The 16,070-nt window shown below is 41.6% G+C and overlaps 2 protein-coding genes and 2 long non-coding RNA genes across 5 annotated transcripts in view; 1 reads left to right on the top strand and 3 right to left on the bottom strand.

The window, feature by feature from the left end:
* Positions 1–414: 414 nt before the first annotated feature.
* LOC112434797 (uncharacterized) lies at positions 415–4,155 on the bottom strand. Its single transcript, XR_003024226.2, has 3 exons — positions 3,907–4,155; positions 2,512–2,627; positions 415–1,478 (listed from the first exon to the last, which is right to left on the bottom strand). It is a non-coding gene; the product is annotated as an uncharacterized LOC112434797 (long non-coding RNA).
* A 198-nt stretch (positions 4,156–4,353) lies between these two features.
* On the top strand, positions 4,354–11,748 carry LOC106675565 (uncharacterized). Its single transcript, XM_076884424.1, has 3 exons — positions 4,354–5,800; positions 7,558–7,627; positions 10,004–11,748. The coding sequence occupies exons 1-3, from the start codon at positions 4,358–4,360 to the stop codon at positions 11,455–11,457; spliced, it is 2,967 nt and encodes a 988-aa protein (XP_076740539.1). The 5' UTR covers positions 4,354–4,357; the 3' UTR covers positions 11,458–11,748.
* On the bottom strand, positions 6,098–9,833 carry LOC112434867 (uncharacterized). The gene is made up of 3 exons (XR_003024269.2): positions 9,568–9,833; positions 8,158–8,273; positions 6,098–7,161 (listed from the first exon to the last, which is right to left on the bottom strand). It is a non-coding gene; the product is annotated as an uncharacterized LOC112434867 (long non-coding RNA).
* Positions 11,749–11,757: 9 nt separating the features above from the next.
* The window catches only part of LOC112434810 (mitochondrial tRNA methylthiotransferase CDK5RAP1-like), a 14,431-nt gene continuing 10,118 nt past the window's right edge, over positions 11,758–16,070 (bottom strand). For both annotated transcript variants that reach the window (XM_076883696.1, XM_076883697.1), the window contains one exon: positions 11,758–12,821. The gene's annotated coding sequence lies outside the window, so the exon portion shown is untranslated. The remainder of the gene's footprint in view (positions 12,822–16,070) is intronic.

The following is a 16,070-nucleotide window of genomic DNA, read 5'->3' as shown; positions in this document are numbered from 1 at the left end:
GAGGAGCTGATCCTCATCCTCGAGAAAAAGCAGAAAAAGAAAAAACGCTTCTTCTGGAGGAAGAACACTCCTTCTTTCACTACTGCCAATGTCACCTCTTCTTCCCCCACCTCTGCTCCAGCTTAATTCCCCCCCCCCTCCCCCCAACACCTCTCCCATCTCCCTCCCCTCTTTTCACAATCACCCCCCAACCAGTCCCGACAGTTGACTGCCCCCTCTAGAGCCTGGTTCTGTCATAGGTTTCTTCCTTTAAAGGGAGTTTTTCCTATCCACTGTCGCCTCGTGCTTGCTCAGAGGGGATTGTTGGGGTTTTCTCTCCTCTCTCCCTTTACTTTACGCTCTTCTTTACATCCCACCCACCCCCACCTTCTCTTTTTTCTTAATAATTGAACAATAAAAACAATTGGTCACTAATTAAATGTGTCAAATCAATGTCTTTATTCAAGAATACAAGAAATGGGTAATAGCTGCATGTGTGTTTGTGTGTGTGCATAATATGCATACTTTACGTGTTGGATCCAAATCCCACAAGGAATTAAATAAAACAAGAAGACAAACAAAAACAAATATTTCTCTCCCTTCCCAGGTCAGGAATCAGGATGAGGAAGAAATGAGGTCAGATCAGTGCAGGTTTTTGCACTACTGACATAAAGTTTCTGCTGATTAAAAAAAGTATGTCGATATTTCTGAAATACATTTGCAAACAAATAACTTTGACAACTTGTGTTTTTTCATAAAAGAAAAATCAGAGAGCAGAGCTGGTAAAACAGCTTAGCTCCGCAGGTTACAGGAGATCAGATGCCAAATACTTTTCATGACAGTCTTCGTTACTGCATAAATCTCCCCTTTTATCATTGATCAGTAAATCACTGCATATACATTCATCTAACCGTTATAATTTCATGAGTAAAGACTCTCAGATGACTGAATGGCGGTTTTAGTAAATGTTGAACTTTATTGTGATTTCTATTTTTAGACTCAATAGCACACATTTTGATTTAGTTTTGCAAGCTGCTGATTTCACACAGATCCACTGCCCAAACGTGCCTTTGAGTTTTTCATCATTTAACAAGAATAGGCTCAGGCAATCATTGTGGAATTAGGCTTTGGGAAGGTCTGGGTACAGGTATGATGATGGTGGTGGTTTTAAAGCACTGTGGCACAACAGCTTGACTCAGGGAGATGTTAAAGATGCCCGCTAGGACATCAGTCAGCTGGTCAGCACGGGCTCCGAGCACGCGTCCAGGTATATTGTCTGGTCCAGCAGCTTTGTGTGGGTTGACTTTAGTGAGAGTCCTTCTCACACTGGCCGTGGACAGGGACAGCACTTGGTTGTCTGGCGACGGGGTGGCCCTCTGTAGTCCATCTTGCATCCCATTTAAAGAAGTTCGTGTTCGCACTGCGCTTGGATGTCCTGGCCTCTGAGGTTAAGGTGTACGGCTCCTGGTTGTCAACTGACCAATTTATCATGGCAAAGCCTGTGGTGGACAAAAGATAAGAGGCTGATTATAAAAATGATCCATGCACGCCTTATGACCTACAGCATGTACAGTTAACACAGCTAAATGGCTGTGAAATTGTAAAATTACTTTTGAAATAAAGCTATTCAAAGTCATTTAACTGGGACTATAATAATAGCAATGTTAGTGCTAATGTTTGTTTGCTGGCTAATTAAAATAAGCTGCTAGGTGATGTTACTGTTTCAAGTTCTCTCATTGTTTGACATGTAGGGCAGATATTTTGGTGACACTGAGATCAGCCAGACACTAAACAGCAGTGTAATATCAACGCTAGATTAGATGTTTTCTAATCCGATAAAATGACATTATTCCTGTTTATAGAAGATGTTTGTCGTCTGTTTGTTTGACTGACAGGAACAGGAAATAGTGGTTGGAAATTACTGTTGGTGTTACATGAGGGTAAAGAAGGGCTTTAAGCACCTGGGTAAAAACTGGACCCATGATGAAACACTACAACAAGTACAACATATTCTTCAGTTTTAATATGTGACCATACTGTGCAGACTGCTGATGAGTTACACGGTTACATTTCATTAATCATTGTTAAACTAAAGTGGTAAGCAGTTACTTTATCCTTTCACTTAAAATTTCCAGGAAAAACACTACCTTGGCTACTTTTGTGCTTACATTTGATCTATGCTGGGTCACTACTTTTGTGCTTACATTTGATCTATGCTGGGTCACTACTTTTGCACTATAATGCTGCTGCTGACACCTTGGTTCACACTGACAATTAGAAAAAAGCTGATAGGAAAAGAAGGATGGAAAATGCCTGGAATTTAGTTACACTTGCAAATACTGCTTCCTCCAAACTGCAAGCATCAATAAAATGTTACAGTATTGTTTTCTATATCTGTGCATATATCCTTATTGGTAGTTTTCTCGAAATAGAAGCTCTTCATTTAAAAAAAAAAAATCTCTGATAACATTGCTGAAGCTAGCGCCCACCCCTACTGCGCATACTGCAAATATAAAACTGATATATACTTACATCATGGAGCAGTTGATGTCTGGTTTCCGACAAATACAGTAAAGAGGTGCGTTCTCCCCCTCCATACCAGTGTTCTCAGGCACTGCTACATGGTCAGTGTCAGACACTTCACTGTCCTACAACATACCACATAGAAATGACATGTATGTAGACATGCTAATTATACCTGGCTAAATGGATGCAGTAACAAAATGTTACTAACTACTCTAGTTATTAGTTTCCAGATGTGTGCAGTTGCTCCAGTCTTACTGACAGTATACTGTTTCAAACACCAGTGCCAACATTTTATTTTTTAAATCTTAGTATGATTCTGCACCAAGACTTGTGGCCTGTTGCTCGGTAACTTATTGTCTGACTACATTAACTACACTTCATAAACATCATTCATTTTCTCCTACTTATTTTATTCAGGTTGTATTCCAGCTGTCATAGGGCAAAAGTACACCCTGGACAGGTCGCCAGTCTGTTGGAGGGTTATTAGAGAGACTCAGACAACCACTCACACCAACAGCCAACTAACCTAACCCCGCGCATGTCTTTGGAGTTCAACACCAGTCTGGCCGAATCACAGATAAGCAGGGTGTCTGTGCTGCAGAGCACAGCTGTGTCAGAGACTCTCGACATCAATGTAGCGTTAAGGATGCGGAGCGATGGGTGCACTAACACAATGTAAATATTAAAGTTCTCGCCATTGTCAATATGCTGTTGCGCCCTTGTTCGTATTATTGCAACCATATCTCGAGTCTAGCTTACCCTAAAAGTTTGGAGAGAATTGGTCTGTTAATAAACGCGATCGATTGTTTGGGACTGCTCTAGCAATCACGTCGCATAAACAACTCTACTTCCGGTGGGAAAACTAATTAAGGGTAAAGTCGCACTAATAACACCTACCACTCGCGTTCATAAGCATACACTATGATCACTTCCACGCAGTAACGTTGTAATAAATGTAATCCCCGGTAAAGTCAATTAGCGAACACTACTGGCATGTAATGCCAATGGCGACCATTTCACAAACTGTAGAAAATGCTCAAAATGTTGTCGGCACCAAAAGTGAAGGGCTGACAGTTGTGTTTATATACGAACCGTAAGCGCTAATGTTGGTTAGCATCAGCTAAAGCGAGGAAGTTTGACACTTGCAGAGGCAGTGAACGCAGAGAGAGCTTAAAAACGCATTGTGTTTTTTTGTTGTTTTTTTTTGCATTAAGACGTTGCACACAAAATTACAGATATAACGGTGACTTAGCTGCTCGTTGGATAAACCCATGGATCTTAGAAAAGATCAACACTACTCGGATGTAAGCACCCGTGTATAACACAATAGGCAAAATTACGCTTGCTAACCTTTCCACATGACAGGCTTCACATTAAATAAACATTTTTTCAAATACTCACCATGATCTGAGACCGTTTAAATATTTTGTTCCTCTGAAAATATGGCAGTATGAAGCTAAACCTTTAGCTTGACGGCTAAAGCAATGCTAAGATTTACACGGAAACGATCAGCGGACATCGGTCTACATTCTTCTTCTATGGTAGCAGCCTGGGCAGAGTAACAGCCAACTTTAAACTGCGCCATCTGTTGGCACCAATTACAGTAGAAAACATTATTGCGACAACACGTTTTTGGGGGAAAATAACAGAGATTGAAACTTTACTGATAATTTGTCCAAGTTGAAAAATGCCCTCCTCCAAAAATATCACGTGACAACCTCATTGCCTTACAGAATTATGACGTCACACACATGTAGAATCTTACCACCATTCTTTCCTTTGATCCTTTGATCCAAAAACCTATAAATAGGGGTGAAGAGCAACGACTTTTAGTCCGTTTCTCGCAGCGTTGATGTGTGCAGCATTGAACCGTTCGCCAGAAAAGCCTTTTGAAATATTTGGATCCTTTGCAATTGTAACTGTATCCAGACACAACATGTCTCAAACAAATCCAAAGGGACAAGAAGTTGACGCCTACACTCTTCCTTGGGATGAGCCACTAGACTCTTCCATTTCCTCTCTTCCTTGGTGTGACCAAGTGGAACTAGAGGAAAAGCGTTTGGAAGAAATGGAGGCTGAAGCGCTCAGAAACACAGAGAACATTAAGTTCTTGATGGAGGAAAATGAGCGAAAGAGCGCTCAACTAAAAAAGTTATCATACCAGCTTCAAGAAAAGGAAGCTATTATTGAGGAGAAACAACAGGATCTCCAAGACATGGACAAAAAGAACCAGGAGCTCCAAGGAAAGCTTGATGAAGCCCTGCAACAAAATAAAAAACTTGCCCAAGAGAAGAAACAAGATGGCATGAAGAAGAGAGGGCTGCAGAGCAATCTCCAAGAAATGGAGCTAATGTACAGTGTAGACAAAAAAAGGCTTGATCGCACACTGCAAGAAAATGAAAAGCTTCTCCAAGAGAAAAGGCAACAGGAGTTAAAAGAGAAAGAAATGCATTCCAAGCTTCAAAGCATCAAGCAACACAATGAAAGCTTGCAAGGAAAGCTTGATCAAGCTCTGCGGCAAAATAGAAAACTCCTCCAAGAGAAGATGCAAGACAGCACGAAGAAGAGAGGGCTGCACTCCAATCTCCGAGACATGGAGCTAATGTACAGTGTAGACAAAAAAAGGCTTGATCGCACAGAGCAAGCAAACGAGAAGCTTCTCCAAGAGAAAAGGGAACAAGAAATCAAACAAAAAGAAATGGATTCCAATCTTCAGAGCATCAAGCAACAAAATGAAAGCTTGCAAGGAAAGCTTGATGAAGCTCTGCAACAAAATAAAGAAATCCTTCAAGAGAAAGAGCAGCTGGACAGAAAGCAGGGAGACATGGAGTGCCAACTCCAGCTCATGGAGGGAAACAACAGGATGCTGCAGGTAAAGTTCGATGAGACACTGCACAAATATCAAGACCTGCTTCAAGAGAGAGAACAGCTGGTCGGTAAGCAGAGAGAAGAAAAACTTCTTCTCCAGGAGTTTGAGAAGAAAAACCAAAACCTGCAAGAACTTTACAACAAAATGAAGTTCAAAGCATCTGAGCTGGAAGGAGAAAATGAAAAGCTGCAAAAACAGGAGGCAACATCTAAAGTGCTGAAAGAAAGGTTGGAAGAAAAACAAGCCGAAAAAGAAGAAGTGCAGAAAAAATGCAACAAGCTGCAGAAGCAAAACACAGAAAAAATCGAGGAGCTGATCCTCATCCTCGAGAAAAAGCAGAAAAAGAAAAAACGCTTCTTCTGGAGGAAGAACACTCCTTCTTTCACTACTGCCAATGTCACCTCTTCTTCCCCCACCTCTGCTCCAGCTTAATTCCCCCCCCCTCCCCCCAACACCTCTCCCATCTCCCTCCCCTCTTTTCACAGTCACCCCCCAACCAGTCCCGACAGTTGACTGCCCCCTCTAGAGCCTGGTTCTGTCATAGGTTTCTTCCTTTAAAGGGAGTTTTTCCTATCCACTGTCGCCTCGTGCTTGCTCAGAGGGGATTGTTGGGGTTTTCTCTCCTCTCTCCCTTTACTTTACGCTCTTCTTTACATCCCACCCACCCACCCCCACCTTCTCTTTTTTCTTAATAATTGAACAATAAAAACAATTGGTCACTAATTAAATGTGTCAAATCAATGTCTTTATTCAAGAATACAAGAAATGGGTAATAGCTGCATGTGTGTTTGTGTGTGTGCATAATATGCATACTTTACGTGTTGGATCCAAATCCCACAAGGAATTAAATAAAACAAGAAGACAAACAAAAACAAATATTTCTCTCCCTTCCCAGGTCAGGAATCAGGATGAGGAAGAAATGAGGTCAGATCAGTGCAGGTTTTTGCACTACTGACATAAAGTTTCTGCTGATTAAAAAAAGTATGTCGATATTTCTGAAATACATTTGCAAACAAATAACTTTGACAACTTGTGTTTTTTCATAAAAGAAAAATCAGAGAGCAGAGCTGGTAAAACAGCTTAGCTCCGCAGGTTACAGGAGATCAGATGCCAAATACTTTTCATGACAGTCTTCGTTACTGCATAAATCTCCCCTTTTATCATTGATCAGTAAATCACTGCATATACATTCATCTAACCGTTATAATTTCATGAGTAAAGATTCTCAGATGACTGAATGGCGGTTTTAGTAAATGTTGAACTTTATTGTGATTTCTATTTTTAGAATCAATAGCACACATTTTGATTTAGTTTTGCAAGCTGCTGATTTCACACAGATCCACTGCCCAAACGTGCCTTTGAGTTTTTCATCATTTAACAAGAATAGGCTCAGGCAATCATTGTGTAATTAGGCTTTGGGAAGGTCTGGGGACAGGTATGATGATGGTGGTGGTTTTAAAGCACTGTGGCACAACAGCTTGACTCAGGGAGATGTTAAAGATGCCCGCTAGGACATCAGTCAGCTGGTCAGCACGGGCTCAGAGCACGCGTCCAGGTATATTGTCTGGTCCAGCAGCTTTGTGTGGGTTGACTTTAGTGAGAGTCCTTCTCACACTGGCCGTGGACAGGGACAGCACTTGGTTGTCTGGCGACGGGGTGGCCCTCTGTAGTCCATCTTGCATCCCATTTAAAGAAGTTCGTGTTCGCACTGCGCTTGGATGTCCTGGCCTCTGAGGTTAAGGTGTACGGCTCCTAGTTGTCAACTGACCAATTTATCATGGCAAAGCCTGTGGTGGACAAAAGATAAGAGGCTGATTATAAAAATGATCCATGCACGCCTTATGACCTACAGCATGTACAGTTAACACAGCTAAATGGCTGTGAAATTGTAAAATTACTTTTGAAATAAAGCTATTCAAAGTCATTTAACTGGGACTATAATAATAGCAATGTTAGTGCTAATGTTTGTTTGCTGGCTAATTAAAATAAGCTGCTAGGTGATGGTACTGTTTCAAGTTCTCTCATTGTTTGACATGTAGGGCAGATATTTTGGTGACACTGAGATCAGCCAGACACTAAACAGCAGTGTAATATCAACGCTAGATTAGATGTTTTCTAATCCGATAAAATGACATTATTCCTGTTTATAGAAGATGTTTGTCGTCTGTTTGTTTGACTGACAGGAACAGGAAATAGTGGTTGGAAATTACTGTTGGTGTTACATGAGGGTAAAGAAGGGCTTTAAGCACCTGGGTAAAAACTGGACCCATGATGAAACACTACAACAAGTACAACATATTCTTCAGTTTTAATATGTGACCATACTGTGCAGACTGCTGATGAGTTACACGGTTACATTTCATTAATCATTGTTAAACTAAAGTGGTAAGCAGTTACTTTATCCTTTCACTTAAAATTTCCAGGAAAAACACTACCTTGGCTACTTTTGTGCTTACATTTGATCTATGCTGGGTCACTACTTTTGCACTATAATGCTGCTGCTGACACCTTGGTTCACACTGACAATTAGAAAAAAGCTGATAGGAAAAGAAGGATGGAAAATGCCTGGAATTTAGTTACACTTGCAAATACTGCTTCCTCCAAACTGCAAGCATCAATAAAATGTTACAGTATTGTTTTCTATATCTGTGCATATATCCTTATTGGTAGTTTTCTCGAAATAGAAGCTCTTCATTTTAAAAAAAAAATCTCTGATAACATTGCTGAAGCTAGCGCCCACCCCTACTGCGCATACTGCAAATAGAAAACTGATATATACTTACATCATGGAGCAGTTGATGTCTGGTTTCCGACAAATACAGTAAAGAGGTGCGTTCTCCCCCTCCATACCAGTGTTCTCAGGCACTGCTACATGGTCAGTGTCAGACACTTCACTGTCCTACAACATACCACATAGGACCACATTAGAAATGACATGTATGTAGACATGCTAATTATACCTGGCTAAATGGATGCAGTAACAAAATGTTACTTAACTACTCTAGTTATTAGTTTCCAGATGTGTGCAGTTGCTCCAGTCTTACTGACAGTATACTGTTTCAAACACCAGTGCCAACATTTTATTTTTTAAATCTTAGTATGATTCTGCACCAAGACTTGTGGCCTGTTGCTCGGTAACTTATTGTCTGACTACATTAACTACAGTTCATAAACATCATTCATTTTCTCCTACTTATTTTATTCAGGTTGTATTCCAGCTGTCATAGGGCAAAAGTACACCCTGGACAGGTCGCCAGTCTGTTGGAGGGTTATTAGAGAGACTCAGACAACCACTCACACCAACAGCCAACTAACCTAACCCCGCGCATGTCTTTGGAGTTCAACACCAGTCTGGCCGAATCACAGATAAGCAGGGTGTCTGTGCTGCAGAGCACAGCTGTGTCAGAGACTCTCGACATCAATGTAGCGTTAAGGATGCGGAGCGATGGGTGCACTAACACAATGTAAATATTAAAGTTCTCGCCATTGTCAATATGCTGTTGCGCCCTTGTTCGTATTATTGCAACCATATCTCGAGTCTAGCTTACCCTAAAAGTTTGGAGAGAATTGGTCTGTTAATAAACGCGATCGATTGTTTGGGACTGCTCTAGCAATCACGTCGCATAAACAACTCTACTTCCGGTGGGAAAACTAATTAAGGGTAAAGTCGCACTAATAACACCTACCACTCGCGTTCATAAGCATACACTATGATCACTTCCACGCAGTAACGTTGTAATAAATGTAATCCCCGGTAAAGTCAATTAGCGAACACTACTGGCATGTAATGCCAATGGCGACCATTTCACAAACTGTAGAAAATGCTCAAAATGTTGTCGGCACCAAAAGTGAAGGGCTGACAGTTGTGTTTATATACGAACCGTAAGCGCTAATGTTGGTTAGCATCAGCTAAAGCGAGGAAGTTTGACACTTGCAGAGGCAGTGAACGCAGAGAGAGCTTAAAAACGCATTGTGGGGTTTTTTTTGTTTTTGTTTTTGCATTAAGACGTTGCACACAAAATTACAGATATAACGGTGACTTAGCTGCTCGTTGGATAAACCCATGGACCTTAGAAAAGATCAACACTACTCGGATGTAAGCACCCGTGTATAACACAATAGGCAAAATTACGCTTGCTAACCTTTCCACATGACAGGCTTCACATTAAATAAACATTTTTTCAAATACTCACCATGATCTGAGACCGTTTAAATATTTTGTTCCTCTGAAAATATGGCAGTATGAAGCTAAACCTTTAGCTTGACGGCTAAAGCAATGCTAAGATTTACACGGAAACGATCAGCGGACATCGGTCTACATTCTTCTTCTATGGTAGCAGCCTGGGCAGAGTAACAGCCAACTTTAAACTGCGCCATCTGTTGGCACCAATTACAGTAGAAAACATTATTGCGACAACACGTTTTTGGGGGAAAATAACAGAGATTGAAACTTTACTGATAATTTGTCCAAGTTGAAAAATGCCCTCCTCCAAAAATATCACGTGACAACCTCATTGCCTTACAGAATTATGACGTCACACACGTAGAATCTTACCACCATTCTTTCCTTTGATCCAAAAACCTATAAATAGGGGTGAAGAGCAACGACTTTTAGTCCGTTTCTCGCAGCGTTGATGTGTGCAGCATTGAACCGTTCGCCAGAAAAGCCTTTTGAAATATTTGGATCCTTTGCAATTGTAACTGTATCCAGACACAACATGTCTCAAACAAATCCAAAGGGACAAGAAGTTGACGCCTACACTCTTCCTTGGGATGAGCCACTAGACTCTTCCATTTCCTCTCTTCCTTGGTGTGACCAAGTGGAACTAGAGGAAAAGCGTTTGGAAGAAATGGAGGCTGAAGCGCTCAGAAACACAGAGAACATTAAGTTCTTGATGGAGGAAAATGAGCGAAAGAGCGCTCAACTAAAAAAGTTATCATACCAGCTTCAAGAAAAGGAAGCTATTATTGAGGAGAAACAACAGGATCTCCAAGACATGGACAAAAAGAACCAGGAGCTCCAAGGAAAGCTTGATGAAGCCCTGCAACAAAATAAAAAACTTGCCCAAGAGAAGAAACAAGATGGCATGAAGAAGAGAGGGCTGCAGAGCAATCTCCAAGAAATGGAGCTAATGTACAGTGTAGACAAAAAAAGGCTTGATCGCACACTGCAAGAAAATGAAAAGCTCCTCCAAGAGAAAAGGCAACAGGAGTTAAAAGAGAAAGAAATGCATTCCAAGCTTCAGAGCATCAAGCAACAAAATGAAAGCTTGCAAGGAAAGCTTGATCAAGCTCTGCGACAAAATAGAAAACTCCTCCAAGAGAAGATGCAAGACAGCACGAAGAAGAGAGGGCTGCACTCCAATCTCCGAGACATGGAGCTAATGTACAGTGTAGACAAAAAAAGGCTTGATCGCACAGAGCAAGCAAACGAGAAGCTTCTCCAAGAGAAAAGGGAACAAGAAATCAAACAAAAAGAAATGGATTCCAATCTTCAGAGCATCAAGCAACAAAATGAAAGCTTGCAAGGAAAGCTTGATGAAGCTCTGCAACAAAATAAAGAAATCCTTCAAGAGAAAGAGCAGCTGGACAGAAAGCAGGGAGACATGGAGTGCCAACTCCAGCTCATGGAGGGAAACAACAGGATGCTGCAGGTAAAGTTCGATGAGACACTGCACAAATATCAAGACCTGCTTCAAGAGAGAGAACAGCTGGTCGGTAAGCAGAGAGAAGAAAAACTTCTTCTCCAGGAGTTTGAGAAGAAAAACCAAAACCTGCAAGAACTTTACAACAAAATGAAGTTCAAAGCATCTGAGCTGGAAGGAGAAAATGAAAAGCTGCAAAAACAGGAGGCAACATCTAAAGTGCTGAAAGAAAGGTTGGAAGAAAAACAAGCCGAAAAAGAAGAAGTGCAGAAAAAATGCAACAAGCTGCAGAAGCAAAACACAGAAAAAATCGAGGAGCTGATCCTCATCCTCGAGAAAAAGCAGAAAAAGAAAAAACGCTTCTTCTGGAGGAAGAACACTCCTTCTTTCACTACTGCCAATGTCACCTCTTCTTCCCCCACCTCTGCTCCAGCTTAATTCCCCCCCCCCCTCCCTTTAACTACCAACACCTCTCCCATCTCCCTCCCCCCTTTTCACAGTCACCCCCCAACCAGTCCCGACAGTTGACTGCCCCCTCTAGAGCCTGGTTCTGTCATAGGTTTCTTCCTTTAAAGGGAGTTTTTCCTATCCACTGTCGCCTCGTGCTTGCTCAGAGGGGATTGTTGGGGTTTTCTCTCCTCTCTCCCTTTACTTTACGCTCTTCTTTACATCCCACCCACCCACCCCCACCTTCTCTTTTTTCTTAATAATTGAACAATAAAAACAATTGGTCACTAATTAAATGTGTCAAATCAGTGTCTTTATTCAAGAATACAAGAAATGGGTAATAGCTGCATGTGTGTTTGTGTGTGTGCATAATATGCATACTTTACGTGTTGGATCCAAATCCCACAAGGAATTAAATAAAACAAGAAGACAAACAAAAACAAATATTTCTCTCCCTTCCCAGGTCAGGAATCAGGATGAGGAAGAAATGAGGTCAGATCAGTGCAGGTTTTTGCACTACTGACATAAAGTTTCTGCTGATTAAAAAAAGTATGTCGATATTTCTGAAATACATTTGCAAACAAATAACTTTGACAACTTGTGTTTTTTCATAAAAGAAAAATCAGAGAGCAGAGCTGGTAAAACAGCTTAGCTCCGCAGGTTACAGGAGATCAGATGCCAAATACTTTTCATGACAGTCTTCGTTACTGCATAAATCTCCCCTTTTATCATTGATCAGTAAATCACTGCATATACATTCATCTAACCGTTATAATTTCATGAGTAAAGATTCTCAGATGACTGAATGGCGGTTTTAGTAAATGTTGAACTTTATTGTGATTTCTATTTTTAGAATCAATTGCACACATTTTGATTTAGTTTTGCAAGCTGCTGATTTCACACAGATCCACTGCCCAAACGTGCCTTTGAGTTTTTCATCATTTAACAAGAATAGGCTCAGGCAATCATTGTGGAATTAGGCTTTGGGAAGGTCTGGGGACAGGTATGATGATGGTGGTGGTTTTAAAGCACTGTGGCACAACAGCTTGACTCAGGGAGATGTTAAAGATGCCCGCTAGGACATCAGTCAGCTGGTCAGCACGGGCTCCGAGCACGCGTCCAGGTATATTGTCTGGTCCAGCAGCTTTGTGTGGGTTGACTTTAGTGAGAGTCCTTCTCACACTGGCCGTGGACAGGGACAGCACTTGGTTGTCTGGCGACGGGGTGGCCCTCTGTAGTCCATCTTGCATCCCATTTAAAGAAGTTCGTGTTCGCACTGCGCTTGGATGTCCTGGCCTCTGAGGTTAAGGTGTACGGCTCCTGGTTGTCAACTGACCAATTTATCATGGCAAAGCCTGTGGTGGACAAAAGATAAGAGGCTGATTATAAAAATGATCCATGCACGCCTTATGACCTACAGCATGTACAGTTAACACAGCTAAATGGCTGTGAAATTGTAAAATTACTTTTGAAATAAAGCTATTCAAAGTCATTTAACTGGGACTATAATAATAGCAATGTTAGTGCTAATGTTTGTTTGCTGGCTAATTAAAATACGCTGCTAGGTGATGGTACTGTTTCAAGTTCTCTCATTGTTTGACATGTAGGGCAGATATTTTGGTGACACTGAGATCAGCCAGACACTAAACAGCAGTGTAATATCAACGCTAGATTAGATGTTTTCTAATCCGATAAAATGACATTATTCCTGTTTATAGAAGATGTTTGTCGTCTGTTTGTTTGACTGACAGGAACAGGAAATAGTGGTTGGAAATTACTGTTGGTGTTACATGAGGGTAAAGAAGGGCTTTAAGCACCTGGGTAAACACTGGACCCATGATGAAACACTACAACAAGTACAACATATTCTTCAGTTTTAATATGTCATCATACTGTGCAGTAGGGCTGTGCGATATGACCAAAATCTCATATCCCGATATCAGACATCTATCGTCCTGATAACGATATAAATCACAAAATTTTTACATTTTCTGAAAGTTCTGTGAATCTCCTGCAGCTCGACTTGCGTGAAGTGTTTCCAGCTGGGCGTGGTGTGCCTGGAGTCGAGTGTTTTATCCGATGCATGAAACGATACATTTTTAGACATAGGTTGTAACAGCCGCTGTTTTCTTTGTGAGTATTTATTACACGGCGTGCTGCGGGGAAAAGCCTGTTCTAACATTCGAGTCTAAGGTTTATGTTTTAGCACCTGGCGGCTCTTTTTTGCTTCTCATCCGTAAACACTCTGAATACTCTTTCACGTAATTCGGTTTATTTTGAAAAGTCTCAACAGGATCTTGAGCTTTATCCTGAAAGGTTTATGTGGAAAATAAACAAGCGGACACGCGATGGTTTTACCGTCGTTGTTGCTAACGACAACGCATAAAAACAGTCACTTGTCCGTCTGTAGTGTGGCTATATTAAATATAAGAGAAAGAGAGAACTTTAAGAAATTAATATAGCCACTACAGTGACCATCAAAATGGTGAAAAAATATTGCCGTAAACAGTTTATTTTGCGACACCACGAAACAAACGATAGCGTAAAATGAAACGATAGACGTTTTTATATCGTCATCCGATATATATCGTTATATCGAACAGCCCTACTGTGCAGACTGCTGATGAGTTACATGGTTACATTTCATTAATCATTGTTAAACTAAAGTGTTAAGCAGTTACTTTATCCTTTCACTTAAAATTTCCAGGAAAAACACTACCTTGGCTACTTTTGTGCTTACATTTGATCTATTCATATTAATGTACAGAATTCACCTGCTTGCTGCTACTACTGCACATTCACCCAATGTGTGTGTGTGTGTGTGTGTGTGTGTGTGTGTGTGTGTGTGTATATATATATATATATATATATATATATATATATATATATATATATATATATATATATATACACACACATACACATACACTCAACAAAAATATAAACGCAACACCTTTGTTACTGCTCCCATTCCCCATGGGATGGACGTAGAGACCTAAAATTCATTCCAGATACACAATATAACCATCCCTCCCAAACAGTGGTCACAAATCAGTCCAAATGTGTGGTAGTGGGCACATCTGCTATATTGAGATAATCCATCCCACCTCACAGGTGTGCCACATCAGGATGCTGATCTGACATCATGAGTAGTGCACAGGTGTACCTCAGACTGCCCACAACAAAAGGCCACCCTGGAATGTGCAGTTTTGTCTCACAGCAAAATGCCACAGATGCCACAAGCAATGAGGGAGCGTGCAATTGGCATGCTGACAGCAGGAATGTCAACCAGATCTGTCGCCCGTGCATTGAATGTTCATTTCTCAACCATAAGCCGTCTCCACAGGCGTTTCAGAGAATATGGCAGCACATCCAACCGGCCTCACAACCGCAGACCTCGTGTAACCACACCAGCCCAGGACCTCCACATCCAGCAGGTTCACCTCCAAGATCGTCTGAGACCAGCCACCCAGACAGCTGCTGGAACAATTGGTTTGCACAACCAAACAATTTCTGCACAAACTGTCAGAAACCGTCTCAGGGACGCTCAACTGCATGCCCGTCGTCCTCATCGGGGTCTTGACCTGACTCCAGCTCGTCGCCGTAACAGACTTGTGTGGGCAAGTGCTCACATTCGATGGCGTCTGGCACGTTGGAGAGGTGTGCGCTTCACGGATGAATCATGGTTCACATTGTTCAGGGCAGATGGCAGCTGAGAATGTCCCAGTTCTTGCATGGCCAGCATACTCACCCATTGACATGTCACCCATTGAGCATGTTCGGGATGTGCTTGACCGGCGTATACGACAGCGTGTACCAGTTCCCACGAATATCCAACAACCTCGCACAGCCATTGAAGTGGAGTGGACCAACATTCCACAGGCCACAATTGACAATCTGATAGACTCCATGCGACGATGTGTTGCACTGCATGAGGCAAATGGTGGTCACACCAGATACTGACCGGTTCTGGGTCCCCAGACCCCCAATAGCACAAAAAACTGCACATTCCAGGGTGGCCTTTTGTTGTGGGCAGTCTGAGGTACACCTGTGCACTACTCATGATGTCAGATCAGCATCCTGATGTGGCACACCTGTGAGGTGGGATGGATTATCTCAATATAGCAGATGTGCCCACTACCACACATTTGGACTGATTTGTGACCACTGTTTGGGAGGGATGGTTATATTGTGTATCTGGAATGAATTTTAGGTCTCTACGTCCATCCCATGGGGAATGGGAGCAGTAACAAAGGTGTTGCGTTTATATTTTTGTTGAGTGTATATATTAGGGGTGCAACAATACACAAAATTCACGGTTCGGTTCGATACTTTGGTGTCACGGTTCGATATTTTTTCGATACAAAAAAATGTTCATGCCTTTTTAATTTGTCATTTATTACATTTTCACGGCACATTCTGCACCACATCTCTGTGCGTTCATCATTTGTTTGAAGCCAGCTCACCTCCTGCAACTACTTTTCCGAGAATACGTGCTTCTTTTGTGGTTCGGACTCCTTCTGACATTTCTTTGGAGGTGGAGGAACATCACAGTAATTGCTTAAAGGAGCTTCTTCGACATCTTTAAGAGTTCTAAACAAATG

Source organism: Maylandia zebra, linkage group LG5 (assembly GCF_041146795.1).
Source record: "Maylandia zebra isolate NMK-2024a linkage group LG5, Mzebra_GT3a, whole genome shotgun sequence".
Lineage (NCBI taxonomy): Eukaryota > Metazoa > Chordata > Actinopteri > Cichliformes > Cichlidae > Maylandia > Maylandia zebra.
The sequence above is the reverse complement of the archived record's forward strand: the minus strand, read 5'-3'. Positions and strand labels throughout refer to the sequence as shown.

What these genes read in the sequence shown, in the direction of transcription:
- LOC106675565 (XM_076884424.1), top strand. Translation starts at nt 4,358, where the DNA reads ATGTGTGCAGCATTGAACCGTTCGCCAGAAAAGCCTTTTGAAATATTT. An exon ending in CTTCCCCCACCTCTGCTCCA is followed by an intron (nt 5,801 to 7,557) that starts GCTTAATTCCCC and finishes TTTGACTGACAG; the next exon opens with GAACAGGAAATAGTGGTTGG. An exon ending in GAAGGGCTTTAAGCACCTGG is followed by an intron (nt 7,628 to 10,003) that starts GTAAAAACTGGA and finishes CGTTTCTCGCAG; the next exon opens with CGTTGATGTGTGCAGCATTG.